Source organism: Micrasema longulum, unplaced genomic scaffold, assembly GCF_059751315.1.
Source record: "Micrasema longulum isolate JH-2025_06_02 unplaced genomic scaffold, ASM5975131v1 h1tg001192l, whole genome shotgun sequence".
NCBI classification, from domain to species: Eukaryota; Metazoa; Arthropoda; class Insecta; order Trichoptera; family Brachycentridae; genus Micrasema; species Micrasema longulum.
Genome location: NW_028278379.1, coordinates 23,696 through 47,429, shown reverse-complemented (window position 1 = coordinate 47,429; position 23,734 = coordinate 23,696). Strand labels below are relative to the sequence as shown.

General features: G+C 33.3%; 1 protein-coding gene across 3 annotated transcripts; it reads right to left on the bottom strand.

The window, feature by feature from the left end:
* Positions 1–5,937: 5,937 nt before the first annotated feature.
* Positions 5,938–23,734, bottom strand: LOC148276563 (uncharacterized). 3 transcript variants are annotated; one of them, XM_088234075.1, is made up of 4 exons: positions 23,261–23,734; positions 16,472–16,663; positions 15,796–15,973; positions 5,938–10,945 (listed from the first exon to the last, which is right to left on the bottom strand). In XM_088234075.1, exons 2-4 carry the CDS (start codon positions 16,543–16,545, stop codon positions 10,757–10,759), a joined length of 441 nt encoding a protein of 146 aa, XP_088090201.1. In that variant the 5' UTR covers positions 16,546–16,663; positions 23,261–23,734; the 3' UTR covers positions 5,938–10,756. The 3 variants fall into 3 exon arrangements, with proteins under 3 accessions (XP_088090201.1, XP_088090203.1, XP_088090202.1); XM_088234077.1 differs by having other exon boundaries at positions 23,597–23,734; XM_088234076.1 differs by lacking the exon at positions 23,261–23,734 and having other exon boundaries at positions 16,472–16,887.

The following is a 23,734-nucleotide window of genomic DNA, read 5'->3' as shown; positions in this document are numbered from 1 at the left end:
TACGCTATTCACCAGTGTTGCTCAACCAGTAAAGATGAGAATCTCTCCAAAATGTGGACAATAATTATGTCCGACCTTCACACAAGATGTGTGAAGAATCAAGATAAAAAAATAGGATTCAAAATTTAAATAATCTTGGAGCCTCAATAATCACTGTGTATTGCTGATTAAAATATGTAGTCCAGGTAATTGAAAAATAACAAAGGCATTTTCTCGAAATTACAATTTTATTCTTACTAGCAAAAATTATAAAGTTTCGTGTGTTTACCTAGCTAAATATGAAATCTAGAAGTCCAAATTGCAGATGATTTGGAGATTAAATAAAAAAATAAATAAATATTTGATTTTTGACACCAATCATCGACATTAAATTCTTAAAATCTTTGTAGACATTCAAAGTTTTTTTTGTTTCAAATAGCCGGAGTATTTTGTGAAAGGTTCCAGCTGTTAAAGGTACATCCGGGTAACATCCTAGCGCAAGCTACAGCTGTCCGCGTCATTCCTCTTAATTAAACTCAGACCGACCTTATTGTCGTCGTATTCGGCATCGGGTTAAACAATTCAGATTTTATTTACAAAACTTGACGTAAATTGTCAAGATTTAGACAGATGTAATGATAATCCATTATAAAGATGGTAATATACCGTAAGATGGGATGAAGTGGGCCGAATTTAAGATATTTTCTCCTCATAACTCTGTAAGTTTTAATCCAATTTATTCACTTATTTTAATTGATATAAAACATTTAATTGTTAATAAACTACCGATAATGCAACATCGAAAGGTAATAACCGAAAAAAGTTGTTTTTCTTTTATGTTGCCCACTTCACCCCAGGATTGGAGTGAAGTGGTTCATTCGTTATAAATCTCTAGCCTGTCCACTTCAATTAAATAAACCTTCAAAAATATGTTCTTTATAACAGCATCATACTTATAAAAATATTTGGAACTCCTGGGTATTTTTTTATTTGTTTTTATTTAATAAAAACTAAAACCATAATTTTCACTCAAAAAGCATAAATTATTTAATACAGAATATGTTTATTCCATTACAAAATGTATCTTATATGCTACTTTTTAGACAATATTACATTTCCCTTTTACCAATTCAGTAAATACTAGCCTTCCTCTTCTGAATGACTTCGGTGTCTTCAACTTACAAAGTATTTTCTCTTCGCCAACATCATCAATATTAGGATATGCAAAGTATGTCAATTTTACACCAACTATTTTTATTAAAAACATGACATTTTTATGTGGTAGTCTTTTTGATCTTCTCTGCAAAGTGGTTCTTGGGATTTTATACTTTTCCATAATCTTTTTGGCTGAAACACCGCATTTCATCTCAGTCAATGCCTTTCCCAGTTTCTCGTTCGAATACTATGCATAAGTGCTTAATTACGCGCTGCTTAAATGGGGCAGGATGAAATATAATCGTTACAGTATTTGTGGTTGACGATCTATTGTGTGAGCTAAATGATGCACAGTTTGTGATGACTTAGTGATATCAACTGTGGGTAAATGCTCGAGTAGGTACTGTATCAAGTCTCATGCAGATGACCTTAAAGAAGGTTGAAAGCTGGTGTAGCAAGGTTAAACTTTCTGTCAATACCAGCAAAACAATCACAGTTCCATTTAGCAACAGGAGGAAATTAGCAGCTCTTTAAGCCTTCCACTCTTTGCCAAGACTATAAACTTTTCCAAAGTGTCTTCGATCACTCAAGACTGACTTGGAATTTACACATGTAACATGTGAACAGAAATGCCTAAATCATTCTGAGCACTGGCTGCTGCGTGGTGGGCAAAAAATAGAGCCTAAAACCAAAGGCTCCTCTTTGGATATACTCAGCCATGGTAAAACCCGTGGTCACCTATGGATACATATCTTGGCACAAAAAATTCCCAAAAAAGGTATTTAGCGGTGCATTATCCAGTATACAAAGAATTGCCTGCAGCATTTCCACTGGAGCAATATGCGCTACTATGTGCGATGGAGTCAGACAACACTAACGGTAAGTCTAAAACTAAGAAGAATTTGCAGCATTATATTGATTTGGGCAAGGCAGCTAGCGAATTTTGGTAAGGCTGGAAGCTGAGACAGCCTTAATAGGTCCTGAACCCTACTGTGGCCCAAATGTGCTCCTTCTATTGAACTTGGGTCATGGACCCGGAAGCAGAGCATAATGGTCTGGCAAAAGGTACCTGGTCAACAAGAAGCGAAGGAGCTAATAAAGGGCTACTAATGGTACGGCAAAGGTTTGCTTTCGACCGAATAAAACTCCAGGCCAAATCAAATGTGGGCTATCATCACTAGAGCACAGAGCACTCCAGATTTTTAAAACTCTTGCCAGGACGAATCTTTCTGAATGTTCTAGATGTAGATTTTGCAGTGCAGGTGAGGAAAAATGCCTGTATGCTTTTTTTGTGAATGTTGTGCTTTACATCATAAAAGAAGCCGCATCTTCGGGTGCCCAATTAAACCTGAGAATATTTTAACGCTAGCCCTCTACCTGATAGTCTGATACTTTATGGATCTGTCAGTGGAAGGGGAGATTCAGCAAAATGAGAACTCTCGCCCTCCACATAGTAGCCAGGCTCTTTAAAGACCTGGGCCGCGATTGCAAATGCTATCTTCATCGGTAGATATCAATGATCTTCCCGAAACCCGCTATCTCCCTACGGCTTTTTAATATGGGAGTTGCGTTATTATTTACTGCTTATGATTATGGTTTGTATATCAAAAAATGGATTTTCCTGCTATTATATTACTTCAATTTTATCTAAAAATGTTGGAACTGTTCCTGTTTTGTGAAAAATGAAGGATATGCTAAAGTGGGCCAATCAGGAACTTCTCAGCATTTGCTCATGTGGAGAGAAAACCACTCAAAACTCTTCAGGAGAAGCCGGCTTGTTGATAGTAGTCAACAGGCCTTACGTTCCACTAGAAAAGTGTTCGGCATTTCGTTCCCTACTTTGATTTATTTTACCAATTGCCTGCACTATATTGATCATGTATGATACTACCTCTCATGTGAGTTCTTTATTACCTATCACCGATGGGATGTCGCAAAGATCTTCACCCAGACTTCTGCACCGCGCCTCCAGCTGTTGTCTCTGAAAGCTGAAAAAGGGGCAATGCATCAACAGGTGAGGGACATTTTGAGGAGTGGCAGGCATGGAAAATGGTAGGGAAATACATTTTAGTTATACTTCTGGTACTTTCACTCAAATAATGATCGTTCCAGAGCTAAGGGTCCTGCTTCTAATTTTCCTTTTGGCAAAGCTGAGCAGAAAGTCAGCAAAATTGGGGGCTGTCTTCTTGAACGTAGCCTCCCGAGTCTTTTCGTCAGCCTTTTCGTTGCCAAGGATTCGCAGTGTCCCCGTATCTAGCCGATGTACACGTCCTGGTGTCTGCATCGTATCTTCTGGATATCTGTTCTGATGTCCATTACAATAAGGTTGACTGAATTTCGGTCAGAATGGACGCCAGATTTGCAATCTGTCAGGATCGTTTTTTTCTTCCATCTGTTTAATGACTTCTTCAAAACATGGACCAGGGCTTCTCTTATCGCAAAGAGTTCCGCCTGAAACACGGAGCAGAAATTTCTGAGTTTCAACTTTCTCGACGGTAGTTCTCTGACGTCATCATAAAGTACAAAAGCTACACCTACTTTGCCGTCCAAGAGACTGTCATCTGTGTAGATCCTCAAATCTTCCTGCGCCGTCCCAGGCAGAACCTGATCATCGTAGCCGTGATCTATCAGATAGCGCCCCGCCGGATAAGGAAAGTAAAAAATAGTCTACCACTCCCTGGAAAAATCTGCCCTGCGACAAGTCTTGCAAGGTGAGGCTCTTCTCCACCTCATATGCTTCTGCAAGCTCCCTGATCTTCAGATCGAGTGGCATGAATCCACTCAAAATTTGTGCTGATACCAAGGAGATTGTTCTGTATCCCTTGCATGACCTGATGGCTATTTGTCGTTGGATGGAGTTCAGTTTCTTCCGGTTGATTTTCCTGTTGACCGCGTCCACCCTCAAACTTGAGGCGTACGTAATCAGAGGCTCTACAGGGCCTATGTATATTTGCTGCATAACCTCCGGAGACGCACCCCATGTGGGCTCTCACGAGTTTGTAATGCCTGCGACTTTTTTGCAAACACTGTCAACGTGTTTGGACCAATTTAGGTTGCGATCTGTGGTAAGACCCAAAACCTTCAAGTAGTCTACGTAGTTCAACTGGACTCCGTTCATGTGAATAGCTGGCTGGCGGCCTTTTCTTCTGGTTATAAACATCGTGTTGGTTTTGTCTTCGGCGAATTGGAGTTTAGCTTTAGTGCCCCATGTTGTGATAATCTTCAGTGCATTGTCTGTCATCCTCTCAAGTTCTGTTGTATTTTCTGCCATGGCGGTCAAGAGAAGGTCGTGCCCGAATGCCTTCAGTTCGACTCCCGCACCCAAGTCTTTCTGGAGTACATCATTTAAGATGTAATTCCAGAAGCTCCTCCGCAAGAGGATCGTTTGTCGTTTGTTGATCTTTGGTCGTTGCCTTTTTGAGGGTGACATCGAAGTGTGACAATACGACTTTCCTTTGTTGATGATAGCTTTTCACCATCTCCCTATGGCTTTCTCCCTTTTCATAATCTCCCTATGGCTGCTATCACTCATAAGAGATCAGTCCGAATAGAGATGGCGCCGGACTGTTTTTTCAGGATGCGTGACCTCTTTTGCGGTAGAAACTTCAATTAAAAACCTCCAAAAGCACATTGTACGATGTTATGTCTTCTCATTACTTTTTTACGGCATCACAGACAAACACACATTTTGAGTCCAGGGTGATTCGTAGAGATGCATAGATTGTGGAATACAGTTTGTGGTTCTGAATGATTTAGAGTAGGACCAGAAAGCTATGATATAAATTTGAATTGCTGATTCAACTGAATTTATGTAGGAGTTGTAGCATTCCTTTTTATTTGTTTATAAACACCTAGAGGGCTCTTACAATATTTGGTAAATAAGTACCGAAAGTAGTATTGTAATCGACCCAAAATATGATCACAATTATTTCACTAATATGTTAATTATAAAAAAGAAAAGAAAACAACTAAAGATGAATAGAAATCATAAAGAGGAGAATTGAGGGGATGGCCATTCAATGGAAAGAATAGCTAATTCAATAGCAGCAGGAATGGTGAGGAGCAAGTCTAACAGCTCTGCATAATTATTAGCTGTTCTGTGGATGCGTGCCAGGGGAGAATGGTGGGTGAAGTTTGTCATATTGTACTCACACTGGAACATGTGTTGGAGTCTGGTGGTCCTTGTGGGTACATAAAAGTTTATCAGGGATAGTAATTTTGGGTAATCTATTATAATGCATATCACTTTGTGCAATAGAGTGAGGTCAGCAATTGTCCTTCTGGTGGAGAGCAATAGTAACCTCAACTCGGACATCATAGTTTGGTAGCGAATTTGATTATTTTTTAATCTGGCTCTTAAAATTGAAAATTCATAATGATCTGAAAGATTATTATGTTTTTTAGCTCTGAGTCTAATTTTATTTTTTTATGAGTGACCGACTAAACCATAGTGGGAAATGTCTTTGTCAATGAATAAATTTGCAAATTATGTATGTTCAATAATTTGTCATAGAATAGTGTTGACACCTTTGATATTACTAAACAATAAGTTCCAGTCAAAAAATTTCTAGTCTATCAACGTTGACTCAAAAGCCCTTGATTGAGTCTTCAATAAAATTACTCAATCATCGGCACAATGGGTGGTATGTCAGATAATGTTAAAAATGTGAAAATATCTTATTTTCACATTTTTTGACATTTATTCACATAGCATTATGTGAAATAATGACTAACTAACATTAATGTATTTTTTGTTTGAGCATGTAATTGGTTTTGGGGAAAGGGTTTTAGAATAGAAATATGTTTGTGTGGTTGTTTCATGATTTTTATTCATAAATTAATAAATTTTATTAACCAATACAGGCCCAGAATTTAGGCGTAGACACATTGAATGCCTCGGTCAAAGCTAGTTACTCTGACTTGTAGGTACGTTTTTTCTTTTTTATATAATTTTTCACTTACTTCAGACTACATCCCATACTTAGAAAAATAATAATCAATGTATATACATACCTATATAAGAGTAATTTAGTGTCAAAACAGATTTGATTATTGTCTATAAATAAAAGTGGCTAAGAAATTTTGAAGTACAGATTACTAAAAAAAAATATGCAATAATGTTTCGACACTATTCCACTCCAGTAAAATTTATTCGATGGGAGCTATGGGGTTTCCCTTTTATTTAACGGTATCCACATTTTGCCTCCAAGTGTTAAGAAACATTACAAGATTAGCATAGGTAGTATGTATAAATATTGTTTCGCATTCTCATAATCGCTCCTATTTTATCAATTCATTTTAACACCAATTTTTCTTTAAAATTTTATAATAATCTGTCAGCTCCCAACCTAAAGTAAGATCTAACAGTCTTAAGCAAAGCTCACAGAGCATCTTGAAAGTGGCATTGACCATATTCAGAAAACTGATTATTTTTAAATGAATGAATGAATACATACATAAAAATTTAGTTTGTTTATAAAGAAATGCTTTTTATACATAAATGATTTGCAGAATAAAAAAATTAAAATAGTCAAATAATGTTGAGGGACACAATTTTAATGTTTGTGTGGTGGTGCATCAAAATAAAGTGTAAAAAGTTAACAAAAATATCTACTCTCCCATAATCCCCATCAATTAAATAATGTGAACCTATCTAAAGAGGGACACATAATATATACCTAGATCCTACATTACTTACAATAAAATGTCAAAACGTTTGTGTTACAATTTTATCACCCATGCGTAAGAGACACGCACATTGGATCAGACATGCTATCATTATAATTGATGTAGAGAAACCATATCCTAGAACATTCTCTTTCGGGAAATATAAAAATCTTAATGACTGTATACAAAATGAACATTCTATATGCTGTGCATCAGAATCTTTCCATTGCGGAAGGAGTTTATGTGTGAATTTTACTCCCATAAAGTTTTTTAAGGGGTTAATATTGATAATTAACTTGCGTTAATATTGATCTATTTACTTTATGAGACTAATGTTCACATTAAGCAAATATTCAATTATAATTGATCTTTGAAGCACTAACTTTGTGATTTACATATTAAATAATTGATATATTTGACTTGGTTTAAAATCACTAAGAACAATAAATAAAAATGATAAAGGGGGATAGTGGCGAGAAAATTTTTATTATGTCGAAATGTTTATCCCTTTTCTAAACTGTTCTACATCTCTGTTGTGATACACTTATATTGATTATTTGTTTTCTGAAACTGATTAGCACTCTTGTTGTATTAAGTGATTTTAAACAATATCAATTTTCACTGTTGTTCAAGTTTAAAAAAAAATAAAACAAAGCAAGTGTAACAATAGCTTGCATGAAAAAAAATAAATACCATTTTATACACAGAGTAACACATGCAGTTAACAAACTAAAAATTTTGTCACTAGCCTAACATGATTGCTATTTTAATAATATTTAAGAAATTAAGAAAATAAAACAAAATGACCTGATCACATTTGCGACTAAGGACCTTATATGAACTAGATGAAGAATAAGTAATTAATATAAGAACAAGCATATACATTTGAATTTAAATATTCATAAAAAACATCTTAACTGAAAATACAATCTAAATAAGTTTAAGTAGATGTTTATTTCTATATGTGTGTAAAAGCCTAAAGTTGCACCATTGATAAAATAAGGTTTGTAGTTCACAGTAACTCTGCATGATATGGGGATTATACAGTGTGTGGTAGAATGACCTCCGGATTTAGGAAGGATGTAGCCAGGAATGAGATGGTACAGCAGGTACAGCAGCAGTGAATGTGTCAAAAGAAATGTATGTTTAGGCCATTTTTAGTTCATATCATCGCTTAGTTTGTGCACTGTGCCTTCGCGATCAACAATTTTATTCCAAATGGCCGTGTTGCTCTTTATAGATGTAGAACATTTTCACCTTTCAGGCACTGTCAACAAATAAAATTTCAATTATTGAGCTGCAAATAACCCTCTTCACGAACAAACACTTCATAGCCTTAAGGTGTGGTGTGCCATTTTTGAGTTTGGTTTGTGGTGCCGTAACATTATGAAGAAAATGGTGACCTCCAATTGGTATTGTGCATTGCTTGAGAACTTTTTCTAGCATAGACCGACTAATCTTTTTTATGAACATGAGCAGGAAAATGTGTGGTTCCAACAAGATGGTGCAATAATAGCACATATGTCTCTGAAATCTGAGGGGAATGTTTCCTGGTCATGTTAATCTCCGTGACATCGGGTAGCCCGCTCACTTTCCAGACTTGACCCTGTGAGATTTTTTTTGATTTTAAACATCGTTCCCAAACTTTGGAAGTTTTCAGTGAAACAATAACTGAAGAAGTCGCTGTCATTCCGCCCGTAATGACCCGCAGGGTCCTGGAAAGCTGCAGGGAGAGACTTGATCAGACATCTTGATCTAAAACTACATTAAGTGGACTGTTCAGAAATAAACATACTTTTTGTGTATCTTGCTTTGTTTGGTTTTTATTCGCTTCCCAAATCGGAGAGATCATTCTGCCACACTCTGTAGTCGTAAGAGAGAACTTACCTAAATCAGAGGCTAATGTACGAATAATATTCATTTTATAAGACTAAATATCTAAACACCTAATGAGATATCACTGTCAGCAAGATCATTGCAGAAATTAAACAGAAACGGAAAATAGCAGCCATTTCAATATTATTTAATGGTAATAATGAATTTTATAAATTACAAACAGTTTAAAGTATAATTCAATATACATAAGTTTATAAAAATATTCTCAGCAATATTTGGAATGTTATTTTCCAACTCAGATAAAAAAAGATTTGATATAATATGTCAATATTTAAAAAAATGTACTTCAACACAAAGTCCCTAATATAAGTAATTAACTACCACATTCGATATATTAAGATAATGTAATTGGAACTTAAGCAATAAGAGACATCAAACATGTATAGCAGAGCAATTTCTAAAGATCAATGTATCTGCGTAACATGGACCTATGTTTGAAGTACAGAATGAAACGTAACATCAAGAAATGGTGCAGCACAAATGAAGATCCCTTGGGATCCAAGCATAAAGCTGACACTGAAACTATCCATCGGATTGTAAACATTAAGCATGTGTTTTCGGCAGCAGCAATAATAGAATAATTTACAAATTCAACATTACAATATAAATTACAATATCAATTTTTATCTCCACTTTAAAGATACAATAAATTTATTTATCTTAAGGTGTGATGTTATGTCCCAATGATTAAAAATCTCATAATATCAGTTCCAAATAAGTATTCATTGAAACATATATGCAGGCTCGACGAATGAATTCTTTGTAATATAGAAAAATATGCATTTATGTCTTGGGAGTTAGAGAAGAGGATATAATGGTTTTGCATTATTGTGAGACCAAAATGTATGTATAAATAGATTAATATTCTAACTAGTATTTTCTGATTTTTATCTTAATTTATTGAGAAACAAGTTTGACATAGAAAAGAGGAAAAAAAAGCAGTAAATTGAATCGAGCCCACATTACAATCAAGCTTTTTTTACACAACAACATAACTTTTCTTTAGTTGCCAAGTGTAAGAGTTGCCTAACAAATGTTTTCATGATTGCGTTCATACATAATTTGTTGTTAAACACTAACAATGTAACTTTCTATGAGAGTTTACCATTTCAGTAGTGACTCTCACCGTCCCTTTACCAGAGATTGGATTACTTTCGTACATAATAAGAAAGGTTTGCAAATAAGGCCACCTGAGTACACAATAAATTATGTACGATAAAACATAATATTTTATTCAATCCAATCTACGGGTTTCTGCGATGCTTAAATGCTGAAGTAAGCAAAACTGCGGAGTATCTGTTAAGTCTATTTTGGCAAATGAATAGTTGAAAACGCTATGGATTACGAAATGAAATACATCCGTCAGTTTTATGAGACATATCGGTGGTCGGCGTGCAGTAATGCCTATCTAACAAAAGTTCCAAGATTCAGAAACATGGTTTTTATGGATTGTTATGCCATGTGTCAATAGAACATTTCGAATAGTAACTCGGGTCCATTATTGTCGCACAGCATCGACAACCCAAAAATTTATCAGTATTTGAAAGAAAATGAAATTCTTAGAACCATAATAAAAAACAGTTTTTTTTTTTTACCTAATTCATTCAGAAAATTGTCATTTGAGTTATCTGCTTCTTTGCCACTTACAAATGTTGGGATTTAGAGAACTCAAATTTTCTAGGATACCTGACTTTTGGCAAAAAAATTGAGTTTTTAACAAGTTCGTGAAGATGGGAGATGTGTAAAATAGATGACTCATTTACTTTACGTTAATGCCAGACTTATGTTTAAAAATGTATTACTTTTGACTTCAAATATAGTTTATTTAAGTAATTGTTGATGAATATTCCATGTTTTCCGATTTTAAACCTCTCACTTTTGCAAATGTATTGATTAAACGACATAGGAACGCGGGAATTTTTTTAGCACAGTAAGGGGAGGGTTGTAGAAATAACTCATAAGAGAAGTACAGTGATTAATAGATTGGCGTTAATGCACGCAGATCGCCAGACATGGGCAGTAAGTGGATGGGAGAGTCTCCACGTATTGGACAGTAGAGTTACTGAATGACACAGCACTTGCACTTGGGCTTCTTCTTAATGAGGACCAGCTCAGGCTGCTGGGGCTCGGGGGGCCCGGCCCTCTGGACATCTAGGGCCACTTCCCGGGCCCCGTTGCGCACGGCTGCTCCTTCCACCGCCCGGCTCACACTTTGCTTTATCGGAGACTGTGAAACTGGCGTAGCCACCTGAAACACCATGTATTTATTTATTTGACAATTCAACAAAAATACATATTACACATACGATTCGTAAATTGTTGGCACACATGTTTAACACAGGCACAGCCTAAAAAGTAACAAGTTTATGAATATGTAAACTGCAAATTAATTTGAAATTGATAAATAAATATACATATACATTTATTTATTTTACTTTATAAATTTATTACATAAATAAGTATACTTATTTAATACCAGGGAATCAATATAAAACTAGTGGGTTAGAAAATGAATACAGAGTAGTGTCCTCTGGCTAGGATAGTCTCCATCTAACATAGCTCAGCCTGTTTCAAGATACAGGATAAGACATTATACATGATATTTAAGTTCAAATGTAATATATCAACCCCTCGGAATAACAAGGTTCCAACTAACAATTTTAGTTTATTTAAGGAATCGAGTGAATACTGTTCCATTTACATAGTCTTCATTCCTTCTATTAAAGGAAGTACGTTTCAACTGCATCCAGTTATTTAATACAATTTGTGAAACAAGGAACACAAATTGTACGATTGTCAGTGTCAGATGGAACCTTGTTATCTGAGGGGAAAGAGTATTTACTGTTTATCATTACAATATAATTCATGACTGAAACATAAAACACCCTGTACACATGAAAATCACTGTCTTGATGGCGGAATATGCCAATATTTTATAATTATATATGGTCGATGTTTGCAGGATATACATATATGTACAGAAAAGAATTTGAAAAATCTTAAGTTAACAATGTTGAAAGAAACTTTACCAATTTTTTGAGTGGGCAGGTTCAAATCTTTGTCAACAAGTGATGGATCCCTTAGTGGATATCATCAAAATATCAAGAGAGATGAAGAATCTTTTTGAGAAAAGAATATGGAAGTCTAGGCATTTACAAGAATTATGATCCTTAATTGGTTAGTTTAAGTGACCACTTTAAGCTTTTATTTGTAACAAGCAGACCCGATAGACGTTGTCCTGCCCAAACGTTAGCTTGCCTGCTATTAGCTGGTTGAACAAACGTTTTTTTCGTAATTAATTACCCACGTTATTTATTTTAGACTTTTTTAAGCTATTTATATATTCGTAAAAGGGGTTTGTTTTTTGTTTTATCTCCACGTGAATTGGCTAAAACGCCTCATCGTGCTCAAATCAAAATTGTGCAAAAATCACTAATCTATGGCACAATCTATGGAGAAAATACGCGAATGCGTGTTGATGAAGAAAAGTCAGACAGCGTTTTACCCTGAGCCTTTTAAAATTATGCCCAACGCGAATTTAGTCATTCTTTAATCGCCAGCCGTGTTTTGATGTGAGCTTGATATTTAATTCGAAACCAAAATAAATTACGAAAATGACAAAATACATCGTTTTAACTTTACATATTTCATTACATTACATATTTTTTTGTACAAAATATTCCCAATAAGCAAAAGTGTTGGTCTGAGGGTATATAATTTATTATGACACAATAGTTTTAATAAAAAGTCGATAATTTAACATTACATATCACTAACACAGGCTGTAAGAACTGTTTTGTTCGGGTGTTTTTTAAGTACGTTTATGTTTTGTATATTTTTTAGGTTAAATTATTTGATGCTCTTGTATTTCTTGTTTGTATATTGCAGTTAAAATTAAACTTAATATCTGTCTTAAAATGAAAAGAAAAATGCTTGATTGTGTGGTAAAAGCGTGCAAAAACTATTCGAACTAAAGGAAAAATACTTTTTATTGAAAATGAGGTACTAAGGTACTTGTATATGATTGAATTCCAAAACTAAAAGCTATTGATATTCAAATATTGAATTTAAGTAAGCACTTAGGTACTTGTTTATGGTCGAATTTCAAAACTATTTTTTTTTATTCCCGAACGTTGGCTTGCCTGCTATAAGCTGGTTCAGCAAACGTTATTTCGTAAATAAGGACACACATTATTTATTATTCCTTTTTTGAGCTATTTATAAATTCATAATATGGGCAGGTTTTTCGTTCTATCTCCTCATGTGATTGGCTGAGAGGCCTCGTTGTGCTTAAATCAATATTGTGCGAAAATCACTGCTCTAGTGCCATAATCCAGGGAGAAAATACGGTAATACGTGCTAATGAAAAACAGTCTGACCACGATATATCTGAGCCTCTAAAACTATGACACTCAACTCATGCTCAACGCTAATCAAGCCAGATTTTACGATATATTACGTGTTAATGAAGAAAAGTCAGACCGCGTTTCACCTTGAGTCTTCTAAAATTATGTTATAACTCTTGCCAAAAGCAAATGCAGTCATTCTTAATCGCCAGCCGTGTTTTGACGTATCCTTGACATTTAATTCGATACCAAAGTAAATCTATTTTAAAAATGTCCGGTTGTGTCGTGAAAGCGTGCAAAAACTGTCCGTATAAAAGGAAAAAGACTTTTCATTGACAAGTAGGTACCTAGATACTTGTTTATGATTGAATTCCAAAACTAAAAATTATTCATATTCCCGAATATTGGCTTGCTTGCTGGTTTAGCAATCGTTTTTCGTTTATTTTATTGGTTAAGAGGCCTCATCGTACTGAAATTAAAATCGTGCAAAAATCACTACTCTAGTGCCTTAATCCATGGAGAAAATACGGGAATACGTGTTGATGAATAAAAATCAGACCGCTTTTCCTCTAAAATTATGACACTCAACTCATGACCGACGCGTATTTGGTCATTCTTAAACCACCAGCTAGGTTTTGACGTGACCTTGACATTTAATTCGAAACCAAATTAAATTAAAAGAAAAATGCCTGGTAAAAGTGCGCAAAAACTGTTAACTGAATAAAAGAAAAATACTTGTATTATATATTCGTAATAGGGTATAGTTTTTCGTTTTATCTCCTCATGCGATTGGTTAAGAGGCCTCGTAGCGCTCGAAACAAAATCATGCAAAAATCACTACTCTAGTACCAATAATCCATGGAGAAAATACAGAATACGTATTAATTAAGAAAATTCAGAGCGCGATTTCGCCCTTTAAAATTATGGCACTCAGCCCATGCCCAACGCGAATTTAGTCATTTTTTAATCGTCAGCCGTGTTTCGACGTGACTTTGACATTTAATTCGAAACCAAAAGAAAAGAAAAAACTAAGATAGACCAGATCTTGTCTTGAGGTAGTAATTTTTTTTTTTTTCCTAGCTTCAATTTTATTTCGTTGTATTTTGTTTCATTTGTACCTGTATTTAGTGCGAGAAAATTTGTTTACCATTGTTGGAATGGACTGTATAAGTTCGTCAATAAATAAATAATAATAAAATAAAAATGACTGTATCGTGAAAGCGTGCAAAAACTTTCCGGATAAAACGAAAAATACTTTTCATTTATATGTAGGTACCTAAGTACTTGTTTATGATTGAATTCCAAAACTAAACATTTTTAATATCAAATATTGGATTCAATTACATGGGTAGGTACCTTGGTACATAATTTTTCAAATAAATAATTATTTTTGCAAATGTCAAGCTCTACGCTATTTATCGGCAGTGGTGCATTATGTTTTGGAATCCGTTTTTTCAAAAATGTCTCGAATGTCGGAAATTTTTTTAAACATTACTAAAAATCCATTAAAAATATGTTAACATGTAGAAATTAAGAAATTGTTAAGAAATTAATCAATTCAGTATCCATTGAAAATAACTGATGTTTGTAAACGTTAAAATACAAACTTTTGTAATTTACAAAAAAACAACATTCTTATTTTTTTTTGGAATATGCATTCCAGTCGAATGCAACCCTGGAATTAAGAATAGTCCAGAAACCGCATACGCACATCAAACAGAAGGCAACTCATAAATGAGTAGGTTTACGTTTTGACCAATTAGTCTGCAATTAGTTTCATTGTAGACGTCGCTCAGTACGCAACTCCTGATTTGAATTCAACTATGCCGTGTTGTGTCCTTTTAAAGTTTATAAATACTGCTAGGATCTTAAAGAAACAGGATGCAATCACATTTCATCTGTAATTTGCAAATGAATGTGTATATAACAAATGCATTACTTAAAAATTGAATTATTTTTCCATCTGTCATATTGTCGAAGAAACAAAATGGAAATTTCGTTAGTGTTGCCAGGGTAGATTTTTTTTTACCCTACTTTCCTCATCTAATAAAAGAACCAATGAAAATTAAACAACGCCGTGGGGGACATTTGAACGACATTATCTTTAAAACATAAAATATTATTTAACATGATATAAAAATATCCGTTTTATGTCAAATAAAATTTGTTTTATATTTTAAGTTCAAAGTTCATTAATTCAATTACTCTTATTAAATGACCCTTTACTTATCTACTTTGTTGTGTCAATCAATGTTTCCGCGTGCACAATAAAATTTTAGAGAAATTAACAGATTACTTTTTTTTTTACCTTGCATTTGTGTTATGATTTTTTTTTTCCCATCAACCAACATTAACCGGCGACTTCACGAATACGCGCGGCGAAAGTAAGCCGGAGTTGGGGAATTATTGGACACAGTCCGATGTATTCAAATATGATTCTACGCTTCTTCTGGACTATTCTTAATTCTATGCTTCCAACTTTTTTTCTACTCAATATATTGAAGATGTTTTTATTTGTAAACCTTGAGTACGTGAATTAGAAAATTTTGCTAAAAACCGCACGTAAATCTGTCGAGCCATTTTCAAGTTTTTGCGAGACACAATACGGCGATTTATTTTTATATACATGGATAAATAGATAGAAGATAGATAGATAGAAGATAGATAGATAGAATATAGATAGATAGATAGATTGTCACGACGAAACCCGCCCAGTAGTATTTTTATTATTGAAATGAAGATGAGTACTCACTCCTGTGTTGTTGGCTGCCTTGCTATCGGTCTCGTCGAGTGCAGGTAGGAGAGGTGTGTTGGCACTATTTGGTGTGGGCGTTATTGGTTTTCCCCCTCGAATCAAAGACACTATCTCATCGGCTTCTCGGCTCAGGTCCCCATCAGGTCGGAAGGGGTTATCCCAACCACTTTCTGTGCTGTTGACAAAAATAACACATTTTCAGCAAACACATTGATGATTTTTGTAGACATTTTTGATAAAACTTTATAGTGAATAACTTTTTATTCTTTTCTTTGAAAGAATACCAACAGTACAAAGAAAAAATAACAATCATTGCGGGGTAAACTTTTTTACGTTAACATAATATTCAGGCGTCTCCGATTAAAAGAGCGGCACATTACAGTGTTCACGCATAATTCATATTCTTTACATTGCGAAAAATTTGGTTAGTTAAGATAAAATAAAAATAAATGAATAAATATTTTTTATTTAATCTGTACAAGATTTCAAATTCATACAATTTTAATGTGAGATTATTGCCGGTAATATTTTATATGGACAGCGTGAAAAAACCTATTTTGTCACCTTTTATAAAGTAAAAAAAACAAAGTAAAATTAAAAAAATATATCAGATATATGGTTTCTTGTGAATCAAAGTCGCGAAGGAAAAAAAACATAATCTATTTATACCCACCCGTTTGGTTGTTTCAGTTGTTCCTTGGGTCCAGTAATGACATAGTATAATAATCCTCCGTGCGTGTTTGCCATTGCCTTGTAGTTTTTAGTATATTCAGGTAATATTGTTAACAGATTTTCACATTAACATTCGAGCAGTACAGAAAGATTTTTGACTTCCAGGTAAATTTTCATAGTGCTCCAGACGAAACTAAATAATAATACAAATATTTGTACTTTTCTTCCAAATCCAATTAAAGAGATTGATGTTTCGCAAATTTGTTGTAAAAAGCATATTATGTAGCTTACATGAAATATCAAACAAAATATACCTTATTTTGTTTTTAAATTAATAATAAAACACGCGTAGTAAAATTGTTATTTGCGCAACACTTAGGTATGTTATTTAAATAAATAATGTTACAAAAACATCCTAGAATTCCTTGATATTACATTTCGCACATCGTTATGGTTTCGTGAATGAATAAAAAAGCAAATGATGCATGATAATATTTCTGCGTAACACATTTTGTCAAAGATCGCGAGTTAAACGGTGAATTATAAACGTGAAGACAATATCGACAACTAAGAATTTAGTATCGATAAATTCAATTATTACTTCAATAGAATCGTTTCATAATTTGCTCACTGTTCATTTCACAAAATAACTTTGTTTTTACCCAGAAATACTGAACGAGGACTTATCTTAAGATTCGCGTAGCGTCGGTCAATGTTTCACTTTGTAAAATAAAATATTAATTTCGATGTTATTGTATGTTTAATTAGTTATTAGCTAATTAAACATTTAAAACATTAATATAATGTATATTATTTTGAAAAAGGTTTCATAGATTTATTGTTTTGTACTGATTTTTCGTAAACCCGGAGTGAAATTCGAAAGAATTTACAACGATTTAGATAGTATTTTAGTTATTCATGTCATTGTAGATAGGACGAAAACTTCATTTTAAATTCCCGATGGTAAAAAAATATTTATATTAACCACTAAATAGGCTACTCCGAGCTGCGTGTAGTGTTTTGGCTGGTGTTAAATCAATGCCGTGGCTCAAGTTGTTAGCAAACAACTCGTACTAACATTAGTAGATGAACGTTCGCTCGAGTACGCGTTATGAAATGTGTTACAAAATGTTTTGTGGAACGCAATGCCACAGAATTGACGATCGCTGAAGATCAAGGTTAATTATTGTACAAGTGCAGTGTACAATATGTACAGACAGCTGCCGTAGGTAGTAGGTAGGGTTAGGATAAGCCAAATGTAAACGTAAAGGAGGATGTGACTCGTCTATCACATTTGCTGGTGCCAAATAAAGCACTGACTTACTTTATTCTTTTTAAGTGGAAAATTATTTTACGTATTTCGAAGTAAATCATATATATTACGAAACATATTTAATATTTGTTTCTACGTGTAATTTTTTCATTAATGTTTCTATTATTATTTATTTATGAAGCAAAATTATTATGGGTATTTTATGGAGCAAAATTATTATCTAACAGATGTTCAGATCGATATTTAAAAATAAATTAGAACACAGCTATCTAACAAGATTTACATCTGTTGATGGCCTAGTTGCACCAAATTTCAAACATAAATTTGGACAACGTACGTTGGATTACATTGTTCCAAAAATATTTAATATGTTGCCACTTGACATGAAAACATGCCATAGTAAAAATAAAATTATGTTTTTATTACGTAAGTAGTAAGTAGGCAGAACGTTCCTATATTGATTTATATTTTATGTAAAACATTTTTTATCTCTCATTGAATAAATTATTTTTATTTTCTTAGATTGACCTTTTCTTTTATTTCTTTCTTACTTTATTTACATCTTTAAGATCTTAATTTTAATAGGTACTTTTAATTTTATTATTATTTTTAATTTTTCCGTGGATATTGTTGAAATTGAAATTTTCGAAATACTATGTTTTTTTTTTATCTCGTTTTGATTACATTTATGAGCACACACTATTTATAAAGGTGTTTATATTTTTTTCCTATATTTGAAATTTATTCAAGTAAATGGCTATTATTTAATTATAATTGTATTATGTATTATGTATTATTTTATTTTATTTATTATCTTAATGTATTATTTTACTATAACACGTCTGGTTATATTTCAAAGATACTGACTCAGTTCATACATTACATACAGTACCAGCACTAGAAAATTAAATTAATACAATATCGTTGGTTACACGGGTTGACAAGCACTGACTTAACATATTGAGAGGCAGCGGGGGTATTGTTTCACGACACGGGATTTGTATTTTTACATTATATTTGTACTTTGTTTTTATGTTAATAAATAAATAAATATAAAAGTGTGATAATTTATACAAACGCATGTAAGCGATTTCCCCCACACATGGGAGATTAATATTAATTACATTGTTAGTAAAAAAACTTATTACATGTATAGAAATATGGGGTCAGACATTCGAGGAATAATAGTAATTGGTCGGAGTATGGCCAACCTTGCTGAGACATTCTTAGCGTGTAAAACGCTATTTGACGCAACATTGCGAAACTAGAGCGAAACAAAATTATCGGCGATTTAATTACTTGAAAATACTGTTTACAGATGAGTGATCAGTGATCATGCGATGCTTTGTTTTTTCCCCCAAAAAACACAAGGTATTGACAGAGAATTCACAAACACAGCAAAAACGTTATGACATATTTTTATTGACGAATAGGATAAAAATCTAGTAAGTAAAATAAAAATACATACATGATAAACTACAATAACCGCGTCGGCAAAGTAGGCATTTAGAGCATTTAAAGTATTGAATAAAAAACAAACACTACTCTACATGAATGTGTAAAAATACTATTATCGATAGATATTTCTATAGAGATAAAGAAATTTTCTGAAACTGAAATGTAGAAGTCTAGGCATTCATAGGGATTTGAAAGAATTTAAGATGTTCTAACATAGGCAGAAAAGAAGATACGAGTAGTTAAAGCGAAGAGTAGCCTGTTTTGCCCATTTTTACGAAAACGTAGCAATAATTTAACTTTAACTTTTTCGATGTAACTGGCCCTAAGAGAAGGCAGATTCCTATGATTGTTTACGGACAAGAAAAACCGAAGCAATATTTGATAAATTGATAGACTGATTTTCATCGGTGTCCAAAATTTCCGCGACGGAAATAACTTCGAAGAAAACCGCTTAAATCGGAAACAGAAATAAAATTGAAGACCAATTTCTACAAGCATTTCGCAATATATTGGAATTTCTTTACTGACGTTTCAAGGTAAAACTGCATTTTAATTATAACAAGAAAAAAAACTTTATCGAGTTTTTCCCGGAGAAACCCGGTCACTGGAATTTTAAAAAAATAAATAAAAGAGGAGTAAACGAAATAAAGTATTTTTCGTTCACTTCGATTTAAGCGATTTACTGTCGGATATGCAATGCAGCTAGCAGCTTCCACGTTCGGAAAATTGGTAAATGATAAATCGACAGATTGGCGGCGCTGTGGTGAGTTTCTAAAACAAGACAAGGGCAATCAAGACTAATGAACCAGGGACTGAAATTATATAATAAACTACCAGACAAAACTAAACAAAAGAATCAGACAAACTTTTCAAAAGACGTAAAAAATATTATCTTGAACAACAGAGTATAAATGAAAAATGTATATATTATTTTATGTAATATGAATGTAATAATCCGTAAGGGTTTATAAATAAATTTTCAAATAAAAAAAATAAAAAAAGAAATGGCTAAGATGATTTCCTCACGCACGGAGGATTTCGGGTTCGATTCCTGGAGGAATAAATTAATGTGATTTCTTCAAGTCTGCGTGTTTCGCTACGCAATTCATAGCTGGAAAAAACAAATATAATCGAGCCATGATCGCAAAAAAACATCGTAACCGACAAAAAACAATATTTTACGGGAACGCACTTTGAGAATCAAACTCTGTTACGACTGTTTATTTTGTTTATATTAATAAAATAAACACTCGAAACAAAACTCGATTCTTAAAGTATATTCGTAAATAATTAAGAAAAAATATTCTCCCGTAAAATATTGCTCCTGTCGGTAACGATGTTTTGGGGATCATGGCTCAATATTGTCGAGCCTACTTATCCAATGTTCGTGTATTGCCGTGATCGCGAGTTTTTTAATTATGCTAATCTGTGTCAGTAGTCAGTATGCTGTGAGCTGTGAGGCACATGTAATAAAAATGTTGTGTGATATTGTATAGACTCCATACAATTATGTCATAAAGGGTGACCTGCGCCAACAGCAATTCAATTGAGAAGATCTACTCAGTACAACAAACACTATCCCATGTAAACACATCCGGAATGTAACGTGGCTAAAATAAATATTCAGTTATCATATTATGCATTGTTGGATTGGTTGAGGAGTGTAAAACCAAATGTTTAATTTTTATTCAAATAAAAATATTCGCGTTTATCGAATAATAATCAAATCAAACGAATTACGTTGTTTCTTAATGAAATTCGATAAATTTACTATTTAAGATTAAGAGCAAATAAATAAATGACAATAACCTTTTCCATTCTGTTATGAAAAAATATAAGAAGTTAGTGCTGCTCACGGAAGTTTTTTTTCATTCTTGCACGTAACAATACGAACAAAAATTTGATTACACGACAAAAATTATCTGAAATAACAAAAAAAAATAATAGAAACTTTTGAAAAATGGTCTGTGGCAATCTTAAATTTAATTGATAAAATATTAAGTCAAGGAAAATTTATTGTACAACCTAAAATGCAAAAATAAGTACACTGGAACCTTGTTTTTTAAAAACGGTTTCGAAATAACACGATCCAAAAGTTAAATGAAAAAATTCTCGTATTGAAGCGCTTACAAGCAAACTCAGAATACAAGTATCTAAAAAAGATCCTTCAGAAAGAGCTTCAAACAGTCGAGGAATGTCTATTTTGCACTATGTCAGAGTCTAATCGGATACGGCACAGTTGGCTGGGGTGGAGCTACAATCACAATCAATCGGAAATATTATTGAATTTTCGATCAGTTTTCCATATTTAAAACAATATGTATCATCTCTAGATATCGAGTAGTGTCTAATATGTCTGCATACAATTTAATATTAATTTTAATTAACCGTATTGTATTATTTACGATAAAATGAACGCCGACTTTCGGCACCGAACTGAATGCGTATACTATTCGTTATTGCACATCATCGCATACGTCGCTCTTTTACTTACTTGGCGTATAATATTATGATACGAGTAGTTATGTGAATAATCTTTATTACAACTTTTTTTAAAGAAAAAAAAATAGGTACAATTAATAGTGAACGATTTGTTCTTTTAAAATCACGAATTGTTTTTTTAAACAAGGAAACCTATCTATCTTTGTTATTTATTTACACGGTGCTGTGTGGAACGTATCCTTCGTGTAAAAAGAGGTTCCAGTGAAACTATAATTGCTAAAACTGTAAATTATTGTGTGACTAACTTAATAATGAAAGTATTAACGATGAAATTCACATTTTAACTATTTTAATTAGGATGTTTTTAATAAAGCAAAATACATATTGCCATTTTTGCCAACTACTAACACAATATGTATGTGCCGATCACGTATACTTATAGTCTGCGATGTCGTCAGAGGTTTAGATAAGCCCAGAAAAAAAAGCAGCTGTTTTACTTGGCATATCTTAGACGTTTTTAGCATCTAGAGACTATGACCCAGAGCTTGATTTTTGTAAAAAAAATTGGTATATGAGCAAATTCAACAGGATTTAAAAAAGCATATTTATGGGAAATGCCCGTTCCATTCGCTAAAACTCAAGCTTGGTCCTTGCATAGACCGAGTAAATTAATTTTTAAAATTATACTTTAAAAAATCTAACTCCTAAGAGAAGGCACCTAAGTGCCTTTTTTGTTGATGTACATATATATGTATTAATTTATGTATGCACTAGTTGTCAGTACGAGTATATTCCGTTTACGTCCCATGTACTATAAACGTGCAAATACCATTAACCTACAAACACACATTTGATCATTCGGCACAAACAAATACAAATAAATATATATAAAGTAATTAATCAAATAATTTTATGTATCAAAATATTACGTACCAAATTAGTACAATATAATATATATTTATTTTGTCGTTGCGCCTTGGAATATTTTTTGCCATATTTTGGAGCAAAAAACGTATTTAGTAAAGTAAATGAACATAGCCGGTTTCCAAATCCCAAAGATGATTGATTTTTTTCATTGAAAACAAGTTTTTTTTTTAAATCGAAACTTTTGTGTGAATTAAGTTTGTAGATTTATTCAAATGTAAATAACTACGTGTATACTATTTGGTAAAAACAATAAACTTAGATAGTATAAAAATCGTTTTACAATCACAAAGGCTTCAATGAACTGAATGGCTAAAATTGGCAAATGCTTTAAAATACAATTTGTAAGTAATAAAAAACTAATAAAATTTGAATCCTCGTATAAAAGATGAAACTCCGATGTGTTTAAGTTTACAATATGTAGTTATGCAGCTGTGAAAAGAAAATAGTGCTTTTCAATCAAGTCGATAAGGACAGGGAAGAAATTATAAGTATTTTCAAGTTCGGTAAAAATTCCTAGGAACACGAAATGAAGGCATACGAGTATTATGTACTGACGAAGTTACAATAAATACAGCGCAGATAGCAAGAAACTTTTGTACGCAGTCATGAAAATATTATGGAATATGAAGCAAAAGATTTCGCATTCGCGGGATGAAAAATCCAGATGTTGAGAATTAAAAATAAACCAACCTGTGAGGCTTAACTAGGTTACAAATATTGAGCTTCGATTAATTGTGGAAAATATACATGTAATGAACAGTTGTATCGAGATAGCGAGTGTAACTTATGTATAAATTGTATAATCTTCACATTGGCATTAGCTTGCTGTAATAATCCACTCCGGCGGGACACTTCAGCAGGCAACAAGAATCAAACCCACATTATTGGAATATGTGCCAACTTTTTGTTCCGGATTAGGACAAAGTCGGGTTAGGGAACTACTACTATACGATTCGTTGGATATTTTCTGAACCTCGGAGTTTTTCCCGTTTTCATTCGTAAACTTTCACAGTACATTACATAAACCTTTCGTTCTTGTACAGTAACAGTATTCTTGATTTGATCCAAACAAATGGTATATTATGATTGTTGGGACGCGCGGTGCCGGCGAACCGAAAGTCAACCCAGAACTGACCCGGTGGCCCGCTTCGGAGAGCGTCACTG

Coding starts and splice junctions, on each gene's coding strand:
- LOC148276563 (XM_088234075.1), bottom strand. CDS start 16,545: ATGGCAAACACGCACGGAGGATTATTATACTATGTCATTACTGGACCC. Junction 15,974..16,471: donor CAACTGAAACAACCAAACGG/GTGGGTATAAAT, acceptor TTTTGTCAACAG/CACAGAAAGTGGTTGGGATA. Junction 10,946..15,795: donor AGGCAGCCAACAACACAGGA/GTGAGTACTCAT, acceptor ATGGTGTTTCAG/GTGGCTACGCCAGTTTCACA.